This window comes from Haliotis asinina, chromosome 8 (assembly GCF_037392515.1).
Source record: "Haliotis asinina isolate JCU_RB_2024 chromosome 8, JCU_Hal_asi_v2, whole genome shotgun sequence".
In the NCBI taxonomy this organism is placed as follows: domain Eukaryota; kingdom Metazoa; phylum Mollusca; class Gastropoda; order Lepetellida; family Haliotidae; genus Haliotis; species Haliotis asinina.
The window spans coordinates 17,923,010-17,943,489 of NC_090287.1; the positions used below are offsets into that span (position 1 = coordinate 17,923,010).

The window sequence follows — 20,480 nt, forward strand, 5'->3', positions numbered from 1 at the left end:
ATCCCTGAACTTCCACTGTACATTGTAAGTTGTTCACTGATCATGAGGGGGCCATGGGCTCATGTACCTTCGAGGCTTGTTTATGTTCCCTGAGCCCATGGACCCCGAGGGACCAGTGAACACCTGAATTTTAATTTTGAACTGTTTGAAGCACTTCTGTTGAAAGCGAGGTGAATCGCCATTTTGCAGACGACACAAACAGATTTAGAGTTGTCTCCCTTCCATCAATTTTCAATCGCAAAACATCGGTAATTTCCGTGCTTGATGCATGATTCAATGTTATTCATGGTTAAAAAGTACTACCATGAAGCACCAGAAGAGTTCGGAATTCCCAGCAATGTACATTGAAAATAATACATCACCTGTAAGCGGGGTACATTGAAAATAATAGAACAGCGGTTAGCCAAACAGAAAGTGACATTCATGTGTGAGGTAAGATAATTATTATCTGTCATCTGCCAATATAGTTGAAAAAAGAATCAGCTTAGAAGGTAACAGCTTGTGAAGTCAACAACATTTATAGCATGCATTTACATTAAGATCACAGCAACTGCAACATCAAAAAGGATAAATATGTGATATTTACAAGATACGAAACAAGCTTCCCTTTCATATCAAGTTTATGTCCCGAGTGAAATAAATTTTGCTTTGTCACAAACTTTAACTTCTGAATGAAAATCATGGATGGAATGAGTGCTGAAAGTAGTACCATTAATGTCAAAGTTCACATATTAGCCAATCAAATCACTCAAAGATGTCATAACCTATGTAATGATAATGTGTCTCAAACAACCCACTCTGGAGACCATAACACTGAACCTTTTTTCATGCTTTTATCTCTTTCCATAAAAAGCAAACTTGGTTTCGAGTTTCCTTGTTCATATGTGTCACTGATTCCAAAATGATCAGTGCATGCAATGTTTATCACTACATTGTCATGTCCAGACAGTATCAGCTGCAAACCAAAAGTCACTGTCTTCTTTAATCTGACTGCTTGAAAACAAAATGTAATGGTATTCAATTCACAGAAATTTTAAGACTATGCACTGCGTACTGACATGTACAAATATTGTATACAATTGTATTGTTGCTCCATCAGTATCGGCGGCGTCATACAAATAATACTGTGACGTAAAGCCTGAATGTTATCACAAATGAGCAGTTCCAGCAGATGCTACCATGGGAACCAGCTGAAACAAAAAACTGATGACACTTCACTGCTGTACCTATACTCGATGTCAGTGAGTGCAGACAGTAAAATGTACGTGGGCCTTTTAGTTTATTTATGTGATTACATTATTGATAAACATCATGTGTTGGCCGATTTCCAGGTGCTGTTAAATATTTGAAGCATGGGAATATTTCATTTGAAACCTCTGGCTAACGCCATTGGTTACAAATGAATTCCCATGCTTCTAATGCTCAATAACATCCCGAAAACATGATGTTTATCATCTAATATTGTCACACAGATGGAGGGCTCAATTTAATGCTTTGTTACTTGCACTGGTGCAACCCAATATTACAAAGTGCATCCTAGTTATTAGTGAAACCTGTACAAGGTGCATCTCAGTTTTTGAGAAATAAATCAAACAATAAATCTAACATCATAAGTATTAATGTGTCAGCTCAGTTTCTTATACATTTTGAATGGCTATGACTGTTCATGTAAACAGGGATTAGCTGGGTACTACATCATCGAATTATGTCTATGTTCACCAAAACTGCAGACGTTTTATCACACTGCGTTGCAACAGGAGTGAGTGAGTGAGTTTAGTTTTACGCCGCACTCAGCAATATTCCAGCTATATGGCGGCGGTCTGTAAATAATCGAGTCTGGACCAGACAATCCAGTGATCAACAACATGAGCATCGATCTGCGCAATTGGGAACCGATGACATGTGTCAACCAAGTCGGCGAGTCTGACAACCCGATCCCGTTAGTCGCCTCTTACGACAAGCATAGTCGCCTTTTATGGCAAGCATGGGTTGCTGAAGGCCTATTCTACCCCGGGACCTTCACGGGTCACGTTGCAACAGGAATTTGGGTGGTGCAAGAAGGTCTTTATCTTAGGTTGCACTTGGTGCAAGTAGCTTAACATCTCTTAAATTGAGCCCCGAGATGTATTCTGTGTGTGACAAAACACAACAATCAATCAAACTAACAAATACAATTTTTCCTCACAACCATTATGGCTATGATCACAGTGTTGTTGAGCATATTTTATGCCTTTTTCATACAACGTGTTAAATAAACACTTACTGTATCCCATGATCTCGCCACTTGGAGACTCTGCGATCTGGAAGTACTCCGGCCAGTGAGCCAGGTACTGCATGTAGAATGGCAAGCCATACTAGGTCAATGTAAGGAAAACAACATGGAATACATTATACAACATGAATAGGAAACAGATGTTTACTTTTGTGTGAAAGTGTCAATAAACAGCATGTGTTGGTCAATTTCTGAGTGTTATTGAGTAATTGAAGCATGGGAATATTTCATTTGACACCTCGAGCTAAAGTCGTTAATTCAGAATGAATTCCCATGCTTCAAATACATAATAACACCTGTAAATTGGACAACACATGATGTTTAACGCCTAACCATATGTGAATATTCAAGGGGATTCCCCTTGTTGATGAGGTCCTTTATGATGCTCAAAAGCCAAGATTTTTTGGCTACAGATTCTAATCAGCATCTGGTGATTAAGTGGAATAAATAAAGTGGTCCCAAAAGATGCTGGATCCCATCAATGTTCTACCACAGTAATTGTATCAAAGGTTTGATATCACTTCCATCTGATCTTAGAATCACTACTTGGAACATTTTTGGATGCAAAGGAACCAGTCTTCAGAAAATGTAAGGATACTGTCTCTGTGAGTGGATCCAAATTCCTGAAAATAAAATAAAAATTGATTATATGACTTATGAGACATTATGATGGTTTAATAATGTTGTCTTTTGAAATTCAACTCATGACCCTACATGATGGGCATCAAATGAGGCTTACTACTTGTATGAGTCGAGGAGTCTCGCAATTTTCGACGGATGGTCTTACCACAAAACAAGTGAGCTGTTTCGCAAATCTACAAACATTACTTACACATTATTAAACCTGAACAGATCGTCACAAGTAAACGGTCTTATCGTCGTCATGTTTGTCGCTGAACCGACATAACACGTCTTGTTGACAACCTGAGTGGGTCCTCGTCGCTCAGATCATGCTTTTCTTCATAAGGGGGGGATAACTCTGTTTTCTAAATGATATAAGCGACTGTCGCGTTTGACTGGGCCCTGTCTACTTATTATAGCAAACGCTCTTCGTCGGGGAGTGGGTAGATGTGTAACCAATTTAATGGTTGGATTAGTGAGTAAGAGAGTGAGCTTAGTTTTACGCCGCACTCAGCTATATGGCAGTGGTCTGTAAAAAATCGAGTCTGGACAATCCAGTGGTCAACAACATGAGCATGGATCTGCGCAATATTGGGAACCGATGACATGTGTCAACCAAGTCAGCGAGCCAGACCACCCGACAAATTCCCATTAGTCGCCTCTTACGTCAAGCATGGGGGTACTGAAGATCAGTTCTAACCCGAATTCCCATGGGGCAGTTAATTGTTCCATAAAAGAAAGTTCATGTGGCGTGTTTTGTGTTTCACTTTGTGTAGCGAACGACACATGCACCCAGTACTAGAACGCGTTTGTAATTATCAAACAGGGACCTTTAATTAATTGTGGCTGAGAAAAAGTACGTTTAGTTCCAAGTGACAGCTAGAACAAAGTTTCGTTTCTTAAATAGGTAACAACAAACACCACAGACCTGTAATGCTTTACACGACTGCGTAAAGGGTGTTTAGTTTACTTTGTGGAGTGATTTTAACTTCTCTCCCCGGACGATATCCACCCGCTTCTGATCAGCATCTGAAAGATCCCACTCCAATGCCCAGAACATCCAGATCAACATCCAGAGATCCTCATTAACATCCAGAACATCCTGATCAACGCCCAGAACATCCTGATCAACGCCCAGAACATCCTGGTCAACATACGGTTTGTTTGTTTGATGTGCCGACAGATATATCCGGACGGGAGGTTGCCATCTACTAGTCTTTAATTTTCCCTACTATAGCCTGTACTGGAAAGTCGAATACCGGACATGTGGGAGCAATATAAAGTTATAACTTTATACGGGTTAAAATGTTAAGAAGACAGATTTTAACGTTTTAATACTACATTTAATTAACAATGCTCCATTTTGAAACGACATTTTGACATTTATAACAACATATATACACAAATTTTTAAATTAACTTTATTTTACCAAATGGTAAACCATGTGGTTCCGGGCTATCGTTGTGACCGTCCTCCATGGAATGTTTCTCACAACAGTAACTACAGTCTTAGGAATAATGAAAATCAGCATTTTTCCTATTATATGGAAAGAAGCGTCAGTATTTCCGTTGCATAAGAAGGGTAGTGTAAATGAATGTCAAAATTACAGGCCCGTTGCACACTTACTAGCTGTATTGGGAAGGTATTTGAAAATTGCGTATTCAAATATGTTTTCAATTTTCTTCGGGGCAATAATGTCTTAACAAATTTGCAGTCCGGATTTATACCGAGAGATTGCGCTGCTTATCAACTTACATATCTATATGACTTTATATGACTCGCCGTTTTCTGTGACATTAGTAAAGCTTTTGACAAAGTATGGTACAAAGGTATACTGTTTAAATTAGAGGCCTATGGAATACGTGGCAGTTTAAATGAATGGTTTCACAGTTATCTTAGTGATAGAGTACAAAGAGTAGTCATAGATGGCCGATCATCGGACTGAAAACAAATATCGGCAGGGGTCCCACAGGGATCAGTCTTAGGGCCGTTACTGTTCTTAGTGTATATAAATGATATTGTAGATGGCATCAATAGCAACATTCGACTCTTTGCTGATGACACTTCAGTATATGTAATTGTAGAGGATCCAGACAAAGCAACAAGGATTTTGAATAATGACTTAAATCGTATTTCTGACTGGGCCGATATGTGGCAAGTGAATTTTAATCCAACAAAAACTGAAAATATTTTATTCTCTCGCAAAGTAAATCCCTATGTATGTTCACCCATCGAAATGAAAGGAACTCAAGTAAATTAAGTATATTTCCATAAACATTTAGGTATTTATCTTCAAAAAGATTGTTATTGGGAAAAACAAATTGAAGAGATAGTAAAAGTTGTAAGTCCTATGGTAAACTGTTTAAGAAGGTTTAAATATAGATTAACTAGACATACATTAGAATGTATGTATACTTATTATATACTTCCACACTTCGATTATTGTTGCCACATATGGGACAACTGTACGACAGAACAATCTATTATTTTCGAAAATTTACAATTAGACGCTCTAAGAACGATTTGCGGAGCCGTGAGAGGAGCCAGTCATGAAAAAATCTACAATGAGACAAACTTCGTACCATTAGTTAAGCTTAGAGAAATCAAGAAACTTACCTTATTCTACAAAATGAATAATAATCTTACTCCAGCCTACTTATCAGATTTAATTCCGGAACATGTTTCAGTTTTAAGTTCTTACAATCTGAGAAATACTGATAGTATTCGCACAATTCGTTGCCACACAGAGTTGTATGCTCGGTCCTTTTTACCAAACACCATACTCCTATGGAACAATTTACCACCTGAAATAATTAACTCAAAATCAGTAAATTCATTCAATAAACGACAGACCAAAGAAAGACATGTTCTCTTTGACCAAAACTTTGGATCTAGATTTTGTCAAATAATAATTCTCAGATTGGGGTGTAGTGACTTGAACGCCCATCGCTTTGATAGACATGTTTCAGATAATGCAAATTGTGCATGTGGGTATCCATGGGAAGACTCTCTCCACTACTTCTTTTCCTGCCCTTATTATGATTCAATAAGATCAGATCAATTGTAGACGTATTTCCCGAATGTTAATGATCTAAAGCCTTTGTGGAAATAACTGTTTCTTTTGCTTTTTATTTTCTGAAATAATTCATTGCCTCTGTACTGTGTAAATTTTTTATTGTGTTATATTATAGTTAATGCAGAGGCACTTACATAAGCCTTTGGCTTGTTGTGCCAATCCATGGACTCTGTCACTGTTCCTAGACTTACTACAAAACTGGCAACTACAGTAAAGTTAATACTGACGTCTAAGAAGTTAGGAACGAAAGGCTGGAACTTGTGCATTTGTCATAGCTGCAATGACATAAACAAAACCTGTTTCTTGCTTAGGCTCCACCTTAAGGAAAAAAAACATGTCACCTTATCAGTTGAACAGTGTTGACTCAAGGGGTAAGTTACAGAAATTGATTGACAACTGAACTGAGCTCACTGAAACTGACTATGAAACTGACGTCATCACGTGTAGTGTAAGACGTGTGTCGGAGGATCTCCCATTTTTCCCCCATAAAAAAAGCTACAAAACTGTTCACTCTATATAACGTGTCTCAAAAGCAATGGGGATATGTGTGGACCAATTCCGAGCCAGAATTGGACATTTTGCACCGGTTCTTATCCATATTTTGGTGAAACTTAGTCGGCGGAAACGAGAGGCAAGACTACCGAGACGGTTAGTAATGGCGGGTGTAGCTACCAGATTCACTGTTTTGAACTTGATTTTGATGTTGCTTCTTCGCGCGGGTGTGGAACAGAACCCTGGTCCCGGCCCGCGTATGAGAGGGTCTGATGCCGAGGATACGAGACCGTTTACACGTGGTAGTGCGAAAGGATCTGGACGCCAACTCCGTCTGACTAGCAGTTCTCCGGCTGACAGTGAAGGCCATGAAATCGAATCAGTGTTAGCGGCCATTGCGACGTTGTCTACCAAGTTCGACGGTATAGTGAAGGTAAACAACGATATGAAGTGTCAACTGGAAACCATCAACACATCTCTAATAGCAGTCAACTCACAACCTGTAGACCTGACTACTAAGTGTGAGCGTATAGAGCATGAAAATATCAAGTTGAAGGAATATGTGTTCAAGCTGGAGGATAAACTCGACTATCTCGAGAACCAGAGTCGACGGGATAATATCATATTCCATGGCGTCCCAAAGCGAGATGGATTTGAATCATGGTAGGACTGTGAAAAGGCAGTCAGAGAGGTGATCTCCGATAAACTTGAACTTGATGCTGGTAGCATAATTATAAATCGCGCCCATAGGATAATGAAAGGCCAAGCAATAATTGCTAAAATCCCGGATGACCACGACAGACGGAAAATATTCCAATCAGCAAAGAAGCTAAAATCTACATCAATATGGATATCTGAAGATTTTTCCCAGACTGTGAGGGAAAAACGGAAGCATTTGAAACCTTTGATGATAGATGCGAAGAAGGATGAACGACGAACATCAATGCGGTTCGATAAGTTATATATCGAGGATGAGGTGTACACCTATGACATCGATAAGGGGTGTGTCGTTCAGCTGAATCGACATGGTACGAGACCACGACAATCACGTGCAAACGTGCAGACGTCGATCGATGATGAATCACGTGAAACAACCTAGGAGTTAGGCCTGGCTCGTGAGTCAGACGCACATAACGGTACATCCGTCTCAAGTGGAGAACGGGTTAACTGTATGTGTTGGAACATAAACGGGCTTAAAAATAAATTACATAACAGTGATTTTATCTCTTTTTGTTCCAAATATTATATCTTCGGTTTATTAGAAATTTGGAAAAGTGTTGACAAAGATAGTATCGAAGCTGCGTTCCCTTCGTTCACAGTATTTGTGAATTATAGAGAATATAACCCAAGAGGAGGGGTTGCAGTATGTGTACATTCTTCAGTTATTAATGGTGTGAAAAAGGTTATTACCCATTTCAATGATATGATATTTCTTGTGTGTGACAGGAATGTATTCTCCTTTACTCATGATATTATCCTTGCATTTATTTATATACATCCTATAAACACATCAGTACAAACTGATAACTGACTTTATAAAGGTATTGAATACTTTGAAAGGTCGTTAATGTCTGTCGTGTATGATTTTCCCGGATATGAAATTATTGCATTTGGTGATTACAATGCAAGAACTGGTACTTTACTTGATTATGTGATTGATGATGATAATAGACACATACCATGTCTGGAGGATATGCACTACGTATCAGACGCCTATAATATACCACGTAGGTCTAGAGACGAGGTGTATACTCAGTTCGGAAAGGAGCTAACCGAATTATGTGCTACATTTAATATTCATATGTTAAATGGCCGATATCAGGGTGATTATAATGGCGCTTACGCGTACTTCCGAGGAGAGGGGGCGAGTTTAGTCGACTATTGCTTATGTTCCAGTAGTATATTCTTGTATGATATTGACTTTTGTGTTGAAACACGATGTGACTCTGATCATTTTCCGATTGTAATGACTATGCCAAAGAATGCGAATGTTTATATAGAACCAAATCGGGAGGAAACGGTTAATACATCAACTTTACCCAGATTCACATGGAATAATAGTACGGCTGCTTCTCTTGTTACTAACTTGTCGAATCTCCTTGAAAATTTTACATTAGCGAATTGTGAGGCCTGTTGTTTGAATGATATTGATGTGGCTGTTGACACACTTGTGAACATTATTCAAGAATCTGCTCGACTTTGTGGTCTTCAGAAGCACTTATCTACTCGACATCGTCAAAGATTTGAAAATAACAACAAATGGTATGACGATGCGTGTACTGCGTTAAAACAGAAAAAGTTCAAGACGTTGGATATTTTCAGAAGAACGGGGGATAAAGAAACTCTTAAAGAATACCAACACGTTAGAAATGAATACCGACGTGTGTGCAGAAACAAGAAAAGTGTATATGAAGATGCCTGTGTAAATGATCTCGTGGCCACCAGTAATAACGGTAAATTATTTTGGAGAAAGCTCAAATCATTAACTCAGACAAAGGATAAGACAAATAGAGATAATATCCCCCCGGAGGAGTTGACTGAGTATTTTAAACGAGTTCTTAATTTGACGGATATTCAAGTGGACCCTGATAATATGGAGTCTGCAACTTTATATGAATGCAACCACACTGAGGAGAACTGTAACTTCTGTCAAGATGTAACCTTAAATAGCATTTTGAACTCAGATATATCAGAGAGTGAAGTATATAGTGCCATAAACAGGCTAAAATGTGGGACTGCACCTGGACAAGATGGTCTACCGCCGGAAATAATTATGAAATGTTGTAGTACTTTAGTTCCATATTTGACAGTATTATTTAATTGTATCATGCGTACGGGAGTGTTTCCTTCTACGTGGGCTAAAAGTATTATTATACCTTTACATAAGAAGGGAAGTGTGAAAGATGTTAATAATTATAGAGGTATATCCTTGATAGACACGCTAGGAAAATGTTTGACTGCGGTTATGAATGACAGATTAGCTCAGTTTGCCGATTTGTATGAGAAGATCCCAGAAGCACAAGCTGGATTTAGACGCGGATACTCTACTGTAGATAATATTTTCACTCTACAATGTTTGGTTCAAAAATATCTATCTAAGAAGGGCATGAGATTTTATTGCATTTTTGTAGATTTCAAAAAGGCTTTTGACTCTATTAACAGGACACTTCTATGGTACTCCATAATGAAGAATGGTGTTCATGGTCGTATACTTGTTTTGTTAAAGAACATGTATTCTAAAATTCAGTGTGCCGTTAAACTCTCTAACACTACAGTGTCGGAGTTCTTTGATTCATTAAGTGGTGTTCGTCAAGGGTGTATTATTAGCCCAATGTTATTTTCCATGTTTATGTTAGAACTTCAGAATATGATAGAATCGTCCACTCTAAGAGGTATATCGGTTGGCCAAGAGTTTATGGAAATATAATTATTACTATATGCGGATGATTTATGTTTAGTTGATGACAGTGTCATTGGACTGCAGCGGAAGATAGATATCCTTGATAGTTTTTGTAATAAGTGGGGTCTTCAAGTTAATTTAGATAAAACAGAAGTCATGGTTTTCAGAAATGGTGGTATATTAAGGCATTATGAAAAATGGTTCTTTAGTGGCTCTCAGATAAAGGTTACTACGTATTATAATTATTTGGGCATTTTGTTTTCAAATAGATTGTCTTGGTCAAAGTGTGTAGACACGTTAGCTGTCAAAGGCAACAAGGCGCTGTTTTTCATCAAAAAGTTACTTTTTATGCTCCCGGGATTGCCAGCTAATATTGCATTTAAACTATTCGACATTAAAATTAAGCCTGTGTTGCTATATGGTGCTGAAGTCTGGGGATTTCAGAGATATCCAGTGTTAGAATCATTACATTCACAACATTACATTACATTTCTGTAAGTTTGTGCTGGGCGTTAGCAAATATAATTCTAGTAATGCTGTTTTGGCAGAGTGTGGTAGACATCGATTGTATATAGATTATCATGTCAAATGTGTTAAGTATTGGTGCAAACTTTTGAGGATGGATAATAGCAGATATCCCAGGCAGTGTTATCTTTTAATGAAACAACTCGATGAATCTGGCAGGACAACATGGGCGAGTGGTCTAAGGCAGCTACTTTCCAGCTTTGGATTTGGTGATGTGTGGTGGTTTCAGGATATTGGCGATATGGATAGGTTTTTAATGCTGTTTAAGCAACGCATATGTGAGTGTAATGTGCAAGTAATGTTTGACAACATAAGTACATCTTATAGGTTAAAACATTATCTCCAGTTAAAATCATGCTTTGATACAGAATATTATGTCATGAATATTAGAAACTGGGAGTTGAGGAGATGCTTTTGTTTGCTTCGATTAGATGAGTTGCCTATTCAAACAACCATTGGACGAAGGTATGGTATCGATAAACGATTGTGTTTCTGTAAGTATTGTAATGATAAGATAGTTGAAGATGTTATGCACTTCTTATTTGTGTGCCCAATGTATAATTTGGTAAGGGCTAGATATATACCATCTCTATTTTCCGATAACCCCACTGCTTACTCATATAAGCAACTAGTATGTAGTAAAGATCATCAAACCATACTCAATGTAGCAAAATATGTCAAACATTGTTTGACTCTCCGCAGTGCATAATCATTGTCACTAATGCTATATCACAATGTTAATGTTCACAGATGTACATGGGCCGATGGCCTAAAAACGAATAAAAACAGTTACATATAACGGACCAGCAACCCAAGCGGAACACTTAATCTGGATTACATCAGGTTACATGACCGGACAAGTGGGACGAGCCACACCCACATCATACCACGCAACATCCAGGAGACACTGGTCAAGCCGATGCAACTAAACAAATTCAAAATGTTGTACCTGGACATGATATAACCTGGACGTTGAAGACATGCACAGAACACAATGTAACAGTGCATACATTTTCTGTAAGTATGTCACGTGTGAAACCAATCAAGGCGTGGATACTTCCTCGATGCATGTGTACAGAGAGCAGTTTCATATCCAGCTCTAACGGGAGTACCCCGTCAATGGCTTTCAGATTCCACATCTACACACTGAACAGACTTACACTCAATATACGCTCATTTACGGCCAAACACAAATCCGAGAGTGACAGTAATTGAACATTCATGGGATGTCGTATAAAATAATATTGGTAGTCTTATAACCCAGTTATTTACGAATATGTGTTGTATTTAATGTGTGTTGAGATGTGATTTGTGATTGTAGAAAACCGTAAACATTTATCTTCTCAGTTGGTAGAGTAAGTATCCAATAACTGGTCCGTACGTGTACACTTGTACGATTAGTCTGTCTCACGGTCCCTGACTGAACCACATTATTTTGCCTACTGCCAAGCCTTCTCTGCAGTGCTGCCTTAAATGAATCAAGTCTAGTTTTGCTCAGGTACAGGATCTCTGGTCTCCCAGGGGCTCCTTTTGAATTAAAATGGGTTTGTTTGTTACTGTCAAAAATTTATATATTCAGAGACTAACCCTTAGTCTATTGTACAATGTACATTGCATTAAGACAATTCTGGCATTTCTCCGAATCCAACCTCTTATTTTTTAGTCCCATTTTAGGTAATTCTGTAATTCTGATAATACTCAGGCAGATGCTATGTTTGTGTCTCTGTCAACATTAATATGGAGAAGGTAATCTCATCTATTTTCTTCCACTTTTACAAGTAAACAAAGATGTGTGTGTGTTTCTGATACATGGACGCCCCTTCCCGCCGTAACAAGCAGTCCAAACATGGGATATCTTTCCTCAGATTTGTTACTTCAAATATCCATTTCCTTGAGACTGTTTATGGCGAGAGTCGATATTAGATCCTCACAAGTCGACTTTTCACCAGGTTGTTGTTACTTTGTTGTTCAACGCCACACTCGGCAATATTCCACCCATTCCGGTCTGTAAAGAATTAGTCAGTGAGTGAGTTTTACGCCGCACCCAGCAATATTCCAGCTATATGGCCGCGGTCTGTAAGTAATCGAGTCTGGACCAGACAGTCCAGTGATCAATCTACGCAACTGGGAACCGATGACATGTGTCAACCAAGCCAGCGAGCCTGACCACCCGATCCCGTTAGTCACCTCTTTTGACAAGCATAGTCGCCTTTTATGGCAAGCATGGGTTGCTGAAAGCCTATTCTACCCCGGGGCCTTCACGGGTCGTCTGCAAATAAGCGAGTCTGGACCAGACAATCCAGTGACCACCAGCATCATCATCGATCTGCGCAATAGGAATACGGTGGATTGTGTCAGTCATCGAGTCTGACTACCCAATCACGTTCCTCGCCTCTTATGACAAACATTGGTTCCCGAAGACTAATTCTAAGCCTGATCTTCACCAATTACGCTTTATCAGAAAATGTATGTATATGATCAACAAGAAGATATCAACAAACATTAATATCATAGGTAATGTGTTAAATTATTCAATATCTGAAGGAACTAACACTGAAAGGAATACAACACCAGGAACACCATTCATACATGCACGCACGCACGCACACATATACATACATAATGTAACGTTGTACCCATGAGTTGAATCGAACCCGAGTCTACAACGTGACGAGCGGATGTGTTACCCACCAGGCTACCCGACCCATCTGTTCAATGGTGTTTTTCAGTGTTCCCGTAATTATTAGGTGAACAGATGACTAGACTTAGTACATGTGTATGTTTATTACGGGTGGCACCGGAGGGTCAGGATAAGCTCGCCTATTTCATACTGATATATAAAAACATGCTCTGACATCGTATCACAGGGTGATCACTGGATTGTGTGGTTCATATGTGATTTGTTTACAAAGAACGTTATGCTGCTGTAATACTGCTGAAACAAATATCTGCTCGATATAGTCACATCGACTTTTGACGAAAATTTCTTATGAATGTGGACAGGATTTTGTGGCTTCTATTTTAAATCTTATGCTGGCGAAATAAGCCTTGTATGGCGATTGGATCGCAGGTTAAAATCCGAGCATCCCCTACCCGTAACAGTAAATCATTTATTTATTTATTTATTTATTTATTTATTTATTTATTTATTTATTTATTTATTTATTTATTTATTTATTTATTTATTTATTAAAATCAAATGTGTGATATCAGTGAAGCATTGATATCTATCACCATTTATCATCAGTAAAACCTTTTTTACGATATCGAAAAATAGTTTATGATGACTACATTTATACTTATTTATATCGATGAATTATTTAATATTGTGACACTAGGTCCATAATGATGAATGAAATTCACTTTATAGTATCTTATGTTTATTTATTTTTTTAGAATATCAAACATAATGTCATGTATTATTATACAAACTAATGTAAAAATCATAATATCGTATTTGATTCAAACAAGAAGACAAAGTCATCAATGGCAATATAGTCTTCAGGAAATATGAACTGGTTATGGCTGTCAAATGTTACATTTTTCTTCACATTGATCCAGAGAAAACATACGTGTGTAAACTATTCGTATAGATGTACAATATTCCCGTCGAGCATATAAGCTGAAAGAAGCACGTAAAGACAGCACAAGCTATTATGAAACTTTACTGAATCCATCTTCCAGAAGAACACTTGGCATGATAAACGAAAAGATGTTTTCCACAAGCACCAAGAAGATAACGAATAAAAGGAGGTCTGCTTTTACTGAGATGTGGTCGTTTAAGAAATAACATTTTTCATGCAGGTTTGGGAGTACATTTAATACTTCGGGGAAGCTATATAGCATCAAACTCACAGGTACTGTTTGAACAATTTTTGACATTCAGAATAGACCATCAGAATGACTGCATTCAACGCGAAGGCCCGCATGCCTATTACAAGAGCACCTTTGAAAAATATCTTTCCTCCATCTGTTTTATAACTTTTTGTAGCACAATCCCACAATCCCCTATACAGGTGTCTCTCTGGGTCTGCTTGTAGCCGGCTCTTGACTACATCAACAGGTAGAATAAAAGCCCAGCTCATTATACCACTGAGTCCTCCACAGAAAAAGTTGATGACCTGAGATGGGACTGTGGGCATCACACTGGTGGTTGTGTGTGTCAGTAGTTCGTAAGTCGTCATGTAAATTCCACTGGATGAGATGTCTCTCAATGCCTGTGCACTTACTCCTCGGTATAGGCCTTGTATCCCTCGAAGACGGACAATATCCATAGCTGCTGAAATGGGGCCACGGTGGAATTTTTTGTGTGCAGCTGAAAATTGCACATAAGATACATTACTAAAATGAGCACAGTTACATTCGTGATGTGAGCGAATGAAGTATTTTCAGCAACAAATCCCCGATGTGTAATTATGAGATTTAGAGTGAGTGAGTTTAGTTTTACGCTGCTGTTAGCAATATCCCAGCAATATCACGGCGGGGGACACAGGAAATGGGCTTCACGCATTGTGTTCATATGGGGAATCGAGCCCGGGTTTTAAGCGTGACGAATGAACACTTTAACCACAAGGCTACCCAACCGTTCTAGGATGTTTAGAAGCATGGTTGACAAGAAATCATTTGTGTGAACAAGCTTTGTGTGACACATCAGCTTAGACATTGTTGTTTGGTCCAAGATAATGTGTCAGGTGCCAGTAGATGCAGTTTATAAGAATTCAGGAGCATGCTACAGTGTCCACAGACCAATATCTGATATGATCTGTTCTGTACACATGTACGAAATCCCATCCCACTTTGGACACATATGGTCCTAAATATGTTTCAGCTTGCTATATGTTTGAAGTAACAAGGTGTAATGTGCAATCAAGGTTAAAGTATTTGAAAAGCTTAATATCATTACACAAATTCAAACCCTCTTTACATGCAGCCATACAAATGTTTTTCAAAATGGCTGTCACGGTGGCCATATTGAAAATTCTTTGAAGGGCATTTAGAAGTGAAATGCATAAGAATGAAGATTTTTATGGGTATCAACTTCTTTATTATGAGAACACAACGTTTCGGAGTTAATGCTTACTCCTTCATCAGGTGAGAACACAACGTTTCGGAGTTAATGCTTACTCCTTCATCAGGTCACCTGATGAAGGAGTAAGCAACTCCGAAACGTTGTGTTCTCATAATAAAGAAGTTGATATCCATAAAAATCTTCATTCTCATATTGAAAATTGTATTTCTGGGACCAAGCATTAGTCAAATGTATTCCAGAGTGGACGTATGGCTTTATATTTTTATTGAAATCAGATTTCTGAAGTATGTGTGTTCGCGTCAACAGGCAAGATCCATTCAATACAGGGTAGGGGTAGCCTTGTAGTGGTTAAAGAGTAATGCGTGAAGAGCACTTCCCGTGTCCACAGCCATGTTACTGCTGAACTATCGCTAAAAGCGACGTAAAACCTTACTCATTCGAATCTTGGCTGTTTTCTGCTTTGACCCTTTTTAACATATATACCACCCACCTAGCTTGTCACCGTGGGGTATCTGAGACTGTAGGACGATCTTCAGTGTGTCTACCGGACATGATAAGGGCAACTGAGCAACACCAGCAACACAACCTGCAGCTAAGACTGTCGAATAGTAGGTGGCGCTGCGACGTGAAGCCTCCCTCTGGTGACCAAGTAGAGACAGAGTTGTTCCATAAACGCCAAAGAAGATGGACGAAAGGGCGACACTTGACATCAGGGGCCAGGACAAACCACGGAAAAAACCATTTGACTGAAATGAAGTATTCATATTTTATGTAAAATATTATAAAGGATAGGCCCCAGTGAGCAAAGTGAGAGTGTGTCTAAACATACTCTACCATGTGAACACAATGGATGGGCTCCAACATCGTATCTGTGTGGGGAATCAAACTCAGGTGTCTGACCAACCCTTACTCCCTTTAAATGTGAAGTGTGCCCACGTGGTGAATCCAATCCGTGTGACGGGTAACGCTTTAACCACAATGCTGCCCCCACCGCCCCTTTTATACGGACAACATGAACAGTAATGTTATAAAGACGGTATCAATTTAATGCATATTGATATAACTCTAAGTATCAGATCATAAATACAACAGGAGAATTTGGAGACCTGGCTAATTCAACAAAAAAAACTAGGATTTCTGGCACAAACTGATATCTCTATTTTCATGTAAATATCCCGTCAAAGGGTATACTTATTACCAGAGTTGTTTGTGAGTGAAGATTCTTGACACAGTCCAGGATATTGTTGTAACGGTCCGCGCCTCCCTGTATCTGTAGCAGCACCTAGAGCAGAACAAAATACAACAATGGAAAGCACTTAGCGATAGAACATCATACAACAATGGAAAAGGCCTGCAGATAGAACATAATACAACAATGGAAAGCGCCTACATACAGAACATAATACACCAACGGAAAGCACCTGCAGATAGAACATTATATAGCAATGGAAATGGCCTACAAATAGAACATAATACAACAATGGAAAGCGCCTACAGACAGAACATAATACAACAATGGAATGTGCTTACAGATAGAACATAATACAAAGGGAGGCATATACAGACACAGGACACAAGGCAACAATGGACGTGCTAACAGACGGGGCGCAATGCAGTGGGATACATAAACAGATGCAATACAACAATGGAAGGTGCCTACAGATAACATAATATAATGGGATGCATAAAGAGACAGGAACACAATACAAATATATTCAATACATGCAGACATAGAAAAATACAAGGGAACAAAGTCGTCGATATCCCTGCAATGCTTGTCTCGAAAACGTAACGTAATCTAGTTGTATTAAATATATGTACTTTTCACCAACAATATATAAAAAAAACAAAGAGAACCTTTACGAAACATTACAAACCTCACTATTTCACAATATTAGTTATAGCGTTCGCTCGTCCTATTTATGGCGTTCCCCCGCCGAGATACTGATGAATTTTGCTAAAAGTGGCGTAAAAACTCACTCACTCACTCACTCACTCACTCACTCACTCACTCACTCACTCACTCACTCACTCACTCACTCACTCACTCACTCACTCACTCACTCACTCACTCACTCACTCACTCACTCACTCACTCACTGTATGAGTATTACCTTAACTGTGTCGAGGGGATAGCCGACCACCAGACCAGCACCACCTGGGGACACAATGTAAGATTAAACAAGGATTCAACGGGATCCTTTACAAAATACTACAAACAACGGTTATGCGCAACTTTCTAGTACATTTAGAGCTAACACCACGTTCAAGACGAACTTACCCCGTATGTAGCTCGCAATTTCTGTTGGGATTGGCAGGGCGACAGGAAGTACAAACAAGGTAATTGGTCCAGAGGCTTAACATATGCTTTACGCGTATATCAATGATTTGATATCGTTCAATAATTGTTAAAAGACACATTCCTTCCACTGACTTAGAATGGATACAGTGGTTTCATATTAAGAACAATACACAAATACTGACAGCGACGAGCACTCTAAAAGACTTATGACAAGAGGGATGAATTCAACTTTCTATGTCGAGCAGTATTCATGACTTTCGTGTTTACATCGAAATTCTTGAGATATGATCAAGCATACATTTTTGTAAAGATTTCAAAGTACATCAAACAACGCTTGATAACAAAATATTTAATTAAGGTTACGACATTATATATAAAGGGTTTGTCGCTTTCATTTACTAACATTCATATGAGTCAAATCAGATGGAGATTGCAGTTTGCAAGGAAAGAAAGGGTAACTGGAAAAACTGCCTCACTTCTTTAACAGGTTTGGACGAAAATCTTACAATATGCTTTGTAGCCTTTTCCAATCAAACTGCACGGATAGTGGTGAAATACGTGTTTGTTTTCTATTGATTAGAAGCACAACACCACATCTTGTGGTGACGTGGGGTGAAATGGTGTTGTAAATATCGGCTTACTTAAGAATATTTCGTTCACATGACGGCGTGCATGCGTGTGTATATGTGGTTACTAGCAAACACTTAAACTGGTTTTATAGCGCTAGCTCACTGAGATACCATGCCGCAGTTGAGCATGGATACGCCTCTCAGACACATTATACTGACTCCAAGCTGAGCAGTCCTCGTTGTACCAACTGATGCTGAGCGCCAGACTTGGTCCAACATATTTTAATGTCTTTTGGTAGGGATCGAACCCGCGACCTTCTGCTCTCCGTGCTTACATTCTAACCACTATACCAGGGAGGCGGTTATCACATCTGTGGCATAAAATGAGGTATTGGTATAATTTAAATTTGCAATAAGTTTCATGATGTTTTATGTAAAACCAAACTATCATCAACGATCTTGCATAATTTATTATTCAAAATATTGATTATTTAAATTATTTAATCAGTTATTTATTTAACTAATTATTTAATCCTGACACGACCAAGGGACAAAACTTAGTTCCGCAAAGTTTGGCGATGTATTCCCCTAGTCACACGTTCCTTTCACTCGTAAGAACCCGATGCCCCTTGAGTACCTCCAATGGCTCCTGCTAAAAAGTCATGTAGGACCGTCCGGTCCTTCAAAATGGCTTCCTCTCCAGCCATTGGTTATCTTCCAACTGACAGTCCGCCATAAACAGGATATCACCCTCAGAATATCCTGTCTGAAAGGTAATAAATGAGTGGTTAGTAACTAAGACCATAGAAATACTGTACTATACTGGGATAGTATTTGACTAATGTACCATCTATATGTCATATTTTCTGTATAATGCACGACACATACGTGAAATGATCTGAATCCTGTACTTTTCATCTGTGATATGGTTTGAATTCTGTACTATACATGTATGATATTGTCTGAATCCTGTACTACACGTCATGCTATCTGAATCATGTACTACACGTGTGATATTGTCTGAATCATGCATCACACGTGTGGTACTATCCGAATCCTGTACGACACGTGTGTTGTATATATGTTGAAATAGTCCAAAAATGACGTCATCAAACACCTGCGTGACCTCATTTCGCAGACGTCAATGACCGCGTACCCCCAGAGGGAATCGGTATTCACACATCACACCATCACATCACCCCATTCATTTGGACTAATCAGGAAGTAATCAGAAGACTTACTGGTTTACAAACCAGTTTCATTCTGTTTCCATTTGAACTCCGCTGACAAAAATCACTTTAACATGGTGTCTTTACACCATGTTTACATGCTTCCATACTCCATCACCTTTTCTGTCTCATGTCTCAAAGTGCGCGCGCAGTTGAGGCATTGTGCACTCTCAGCCTGCAACCGAGAGAGCTCACTCAGCTAAGGTGTCATATGATATTGTTCTAACATTGTTCTCTCCCATATTATATTTTCTGCTTGCTGTGGTTTGTTTGGGTCCATACATATTCAGAGATTAAACACACATAGATGTAAATAGTTCGCCGGCTTAAGGACACATTTGCCATACTACATGTTTATACGAATCAGAATGGCTTAACCTTACATGGTTATATTCCATATCCTTAAGGTATCCTGCCTGGGAATGCCAACATGCCAAAATTTCATAATAAACTAGTGTATCCAATGCGAGAGGTGCGAATTCAAGGATGATATTGACATGTAAAACCCAAATCTCATATGTTTGTGATTGTATGGAATGAATCAACCACCAACGCACATGAGATGAAAATACACATCTGTGTATTAATCAGTCACTGCCACAAATTAGCGCCAACACGTTTTGGGTAGACTGGCGCAAGTCTCCATTAAGTTTTATCACAAACCGTTGATGCACTGCCCCGCGCTAGACTAACTAGATAGAATTGCCATACAATTACGAGTTTCAACGAGTTTAACCTTTAGGGCCGTCTTAAACCAATGCTAGGCTGCATTTAAACATGTGGTGATCCACACTGCTCTAGCCAGGAGGAGCTATCATGGTTCCGTGGACTGGTACACTGGTGACAGTCAGCATTGAGTGTATGCGTACGAGGCCGCTCGCGGTGTTACTAGGATGGAATTATGAATTTGCTCATGGCTAAATAGGATTGAATGAATGCCTCATGATAAGACATTGTAAAACAAA

The 20,480-nt window shown here is 38.9% G+C and overlaps 1 protein-coding gene and 1 pseudogene across 1 annotated transcript in view; both read right to left on the reverse strand.

Annotated features, from left to right (window-relative positions):
* The window catches only part of LOC137293632 (N-alpha-acetyltransferase 20-like), a 29,158-nt gene extending 25,889 nt beyond the window's left edge, over window positions 1-3,269 (reverse strand). Inside the window, exons 1-3 of the mRNA XM_067824293.1 lie at window positions 3,105-3,269; window positions 2,871-2,895; window positions 2,264-2,354 (exon numbers count right to left, since the gene is read on the reverse strand). Of these exons, the coding sequence (XP_067680394.1) occupies window positions 2,264-2,354; window positions 2,871-2,895; window positions 3,105-3,157 (169 nt within the window). The 5' untranslated portion in view covers window positions 3,158-3,269. The remainder of the gene's footprint in view (window positions 1-2,263; window positions 2,355-2,870; window positions 2,896-3,104) is intronic.
* A 10,774-nt stretch (window positions 3,270-14,043) lies between these two features.
* Window positions 14,044-19,046, reverse strand: LOC137294525 (solute carrier family 25 member 45-like; annotated as a pseudogene).
* Between the last annotated feature and the right edge of the window lie 1,434 nt (window positions 19,047-20,480).